This window comes from Vipera ursinii, assembly GCF_947247035.1.
Source record: "Vipera ursinii genome assembly, chromosome: Z".
Lineage (NCBI taxonomy): Eukaryota > Metazoa > Chordata > Lepidosauria > Squamata > Viperidae > Vipera > Vipera ursinii.
The window spans coordinates 25594574-25598872 of NC_139517.1; the positions used below are offsets into that span (position 1 = coordinate 25594574).

Consider the following 4299-nt stretch of genomic DNA (forward strand, 5'->3'; position numbering starts at 1 on the left):
CTTTCATCCCTACATCTTGCAGTAATTCCATAAATTCTGTAAATTAATCAAGTGGTACAGTAAGAAATCTGTGTCTTGAACTGCCCAGAATCCATTTCACTGAATAACTCCTGAACTCCAGTTCTTCTGATTATAAATATATCTGGTTTGGGAGCCTTATTTCTCTTTTTTCTTCTTCCCAGTTTCTGAAGATCTGAGCATCAAACGTGCTGTTCACTGAAGCATGAGCTTTGGATATGGCCACCCGCCGCTGCACTCAGAAGCCTTGGCTGGCCCCCGGGATCTCTAGAATGATTTGGAAACATCTTGTTGTCATCTCCCTCTGGCTGCCATCATTTGTTTTGGGTGGGGCCTCTCCCACCTCCTGCCCAGCTGCTTGTTCCTGCAGCAACCAAGCCAGCCGGGTCATCTGTACACGCCGGGAACTGGTGGAAGTGCCCGAGAGCATTTCAATCAACACACGGTACCTCAATCTGCAGGAGAACAACATCCAGGTGATAAAGACAGACACTTTCAAGCACCTTCGTCATCTTGAGATTTTACAACTTAGCAAAAACCTCATCCGTAAGATTGAGGTTGGTGCCTTCAATGGCTTGCCCAATCTCAATACTCTGGAGCTCTTTGACAACCGGCTAACCACTGTCCCCACACAGGCCTTTGAGTACCTCTCCAAGTTGCGGGAGCTATGGCTGAGGAACAATCCCATTGAAAGCATCCCTTCTTATGCCTTCAATCGAGTCCCTTCTTTGCGGCGTCTGGACCTTGGAGAGCTCAAGAAGTTGGAATATATCTCAGAAGCAGCTTTTGAAGGTTTGGTCAATTTGAGGTACCTGAACTTGGGCATGTGCAACCTTAAGGATATCCCAAATTTGACAGCCTTGGTGCGGCTAGAAGAACTTGAGCTTTCTGGAAATCGCCTGGACATGATCCGTCCAGGCTCCTTCCAAGGCCTGACTAGCCTTCGCAAGTTGTGGTTGATGCATGCCCAAGTGGCCACCATTGAACGCAATGCTTTTGATGACCTTAAGTCATTGGAAGAACTCAATCTCTCCCACAATAATTTGATGTCCTTGCCCCATGATCTATTCACCCCTTTACACCGCCTAGAGCGTGTCCACCTCAATCATAATCCTTGGCATTGCAATTGTGATGTGTTGTGGCTCAGCTGGTGGCTCAAAGAGACAGTGCCCAACAACACTACCTGCTGTGCCCGGTGCCATGCCCCACCAAACCTCAAAGGGCGATATATTGGAGAGCTGGATCAAAGCCATTTTACTTGCTATGCCCCTGTTATAGTGGAGCCTCCAACTGATCTGAATGTGACTGAGGGAATGGCTGCTGAGTTAAAGTGCCGAACAGGAACCTCCATGACATCAGTCAACTGGCTCACACCCAATGGCACACTGATGACACATGGTTCCTATCGGGTGCGCATTTCTGTCCTTCATGATGGCACACTCAACTTCACCAATGTGACAGTCCAAGACACTGGGCAGTACACCTGTATGGTGACTAATTCAGCTGGCAATACCACTGCTTCAGCCACACTCAATGTTTCAGCTGTGGATCCAGCCACTACAGGTTATACTTACTTTACTACTGTAACTGTGGAGACCATGGATTCTAGCCAAGAAGAATCAATTCCTACAAAGAAGGAACCTGGGCCAACACCTTCCCAAGGCTGGGGCATGACTTATTCCACTACTTCACTGACTCCTCGTAGCACACGCAGCACTGAGAAGCCTTTTACTATCCCGATCACTGATGTCACAGAGAATGGCATGAAAGATTTGGACGATGTGATGAAAACTACTAAGATCATCATTGGCTGTTTTGTAGCCATTACCTTCATGGCTGCTGTGATGCTCATTGTCTTCTATAAGCTTCGTAAGCAGCATCAGCTTCATAAACATCATGGACCTACCCGCACTATTGAGATCATCAATGTTGAAGATGAGTTGCCTGCAGCAGCTGGAGCTCCCGGTGACAGCCACCTTGCACTTCCTGCCATTGAGCATGACCACCTCAACCACTATGCTGCTTTCAAGGCCCACTACAATAACAATAGTGGTGGTGGACCCCTCACGTGCTCCAAGAACCCCATGCTCAATTCCATCCATGAACCTCTTTTATTCAAGAGCAGCTCTAAAGAAAATGTCCAAGAGACACAGATATGACAGCCACAGCTTGAGGAAAACAAAAATAATTCTTATGGTGGGAGGGCGGCAATGGGTTAGTGTATGCAGTGAGGAACATGTTCAGGAACAGCTCTTGCCTCCTCACTTTAAAAACAAACAAAAACAAACACAGGTCTTTCCACCAGTGTGGCAGATCTTGGATCCCAAGCCTCCACCAGTAGATATCTTTGATTCTCACCAAGTTAGCTTTTTATGTTCTCTTCTTTTTTCCTTCTGCAAAACAAGACACTCCTCTCACCTTCTGCCTGATTTTCCCTTTCTTTTCTTTTCTTGTTCTCTCCCCTCTCCTTTTCTTATTTTTCTACCATACTCCCTTTACATTGGAGACTTTTTTTATACAGATGGGGCTGTTTCTGTATCCAACTACCTGCTGTTTTACTTTGAAATGAATGAAAGAAAGAAAAGAAAAGGAACAATGACAGTGACAAAGAAGGAAGGGAGGACATTTTCCTTTCAACGTCATGGGAATAATGTTTAGGAAGCAGAATAAAAACCAAGTGGAATGGGAAAGGGATTTTAAAAAAATCTTATTTTGAGCCGCTTTCCGTCAAAATTCTATTTTCATCCATTGGGATACACAAAATAAATTAAATAAAGAGATGGGAGGTCATAATGGTGCCAGGATCCTCACCCCCCACCCTGCCCCACCTTTGCAGCATGTGGGGATGCTGGGCACACAGGGTTTTGGGAAATTTTTTATGACTAGTATTATTACTATGGGAAAGCAGGCACAGCCAATGTGCTCCCCAGAGACACGGGGGTGTGGAGGTATTTTTTAATTTGTAATAATCTAGGGTGGGAATGTTGGGTTTGATGGGGGTTGCACTTCTGGCCTAAAAAAAAAATTGAAAAAGAAAAAAAAGGACCTGTGGATTCCCGTGACATTTTGGGGTCTGGTCTGAGTTTCTTATTTTAATAAAATCCATAAAGATGTTTCCAATCCTCCCTAGGATGGTTTTTTCAGTGGGGGGGGGGAAATAAATGTGAGCTATTATTCAAATGCATAAAATGCAGGGACAAGGATGAATTTTGGCAGCAGTGCAAATGTATATAGGGGCACAGGAAGGTATATGCTAGTACTACTCTTTTACTTAATCCTACTCTTCCTGTTCCTGACCTTATTAAGCTAAGCTACCAAGTAATAAGACTGTGTATGTGGATTGTGGGTTCTTGCATTGATTGCTTTGGGTGTTCCATTTATGTTCAAGAACTCATATGTAGAATCCTTCTTTAATTTCTGCCAGTTAATGAAGAGGTCACTGACCGAGGAAGTAAGATAGCACATGCTAGAGACTTTGGGAATGGGGCCATCATATATGGATCTGTGATTTTCTATGCTTTCTTTGAACCAGGTTGGTCATCACACATGAACTACCCTAATATCAATGAGGTAGAGATGAAGGTACTGCAACATACACAATTTCTCCCCAACACACATACTCTGCTACAGATCAGGAGGGATTCAACAGTTGTGATTTACACCATTCCCGACCATAGGAAGTATAGTGTGATGTCTGTGGATGAATCTGCTTTCTTATATGGAGACGCAAGGACTAATCATTTTAAGAAACATTTTTTTTACATATTATGGTATTATGGGAAACCACAGAGTCCCAAAACTCATTGTTAGTAGTCATGGGATGTGAAAGATGTAGCTCAACAACTTTTGAAAGACCGGAGTTTTCCCACCCATCATGTGAGAAGAAAAATCCCCACATCTAAAGACTTCACATTATTTAAACTTCAACCCAGAAGAAAGCAACATATGTTATTTCAGCTAGATATAACAAGGCAACCTGCTGCACCTTCACAAGTATTGGGACTGTCGTTTCCAACATTCTCAGTTGGAAAGCTGAATATTTGGGGAAAGCTGTGATAGATGGGGAGGCTGAGAACTTTCAGGCTTTCGTGAGAAAAATTGGATTGACGAAAAGATGGAAAGGAAACATCAGAAGATTACATCACAAAAGAGACCTGGGAATGCAGGAGCAAAACTTTCAGAAGGCATGAATGTTTGGGATAGGATAGAATCAACACTGTCTCCCCAACCTGATCTCCTGGGCAGGCAGTTTATGTCAAAAGATGATCTGAGGATTTGGAG

The 4299-nt window shown here is 43.9% G+C and overlaps 1 protein-coding gene across 1 annotated transcript; it reads left to right on the forward strand.

Annotated features, from left to right (window-relative positions):
• Window positions 1-236: 236 nt before the first annotated feature.
• Window positions 237-2177, forward strand: LOC310650321 (leucine-rich repeat-containing protein 4B-like; the record flags this gene model as incomplete). Its single annotated transcript, XM_083379210.1, has 1 exon — window positions 237-2177. The coding sequence occupies one exon, from the start codon at window positions 237-239 to the stop codon at window positions 2175-2177; it is 1941 nt and encodes a 646-aa protein (XP_083235336.1).
• Window positions 2178-4299: the final 2122 nt, after the last annotated feature.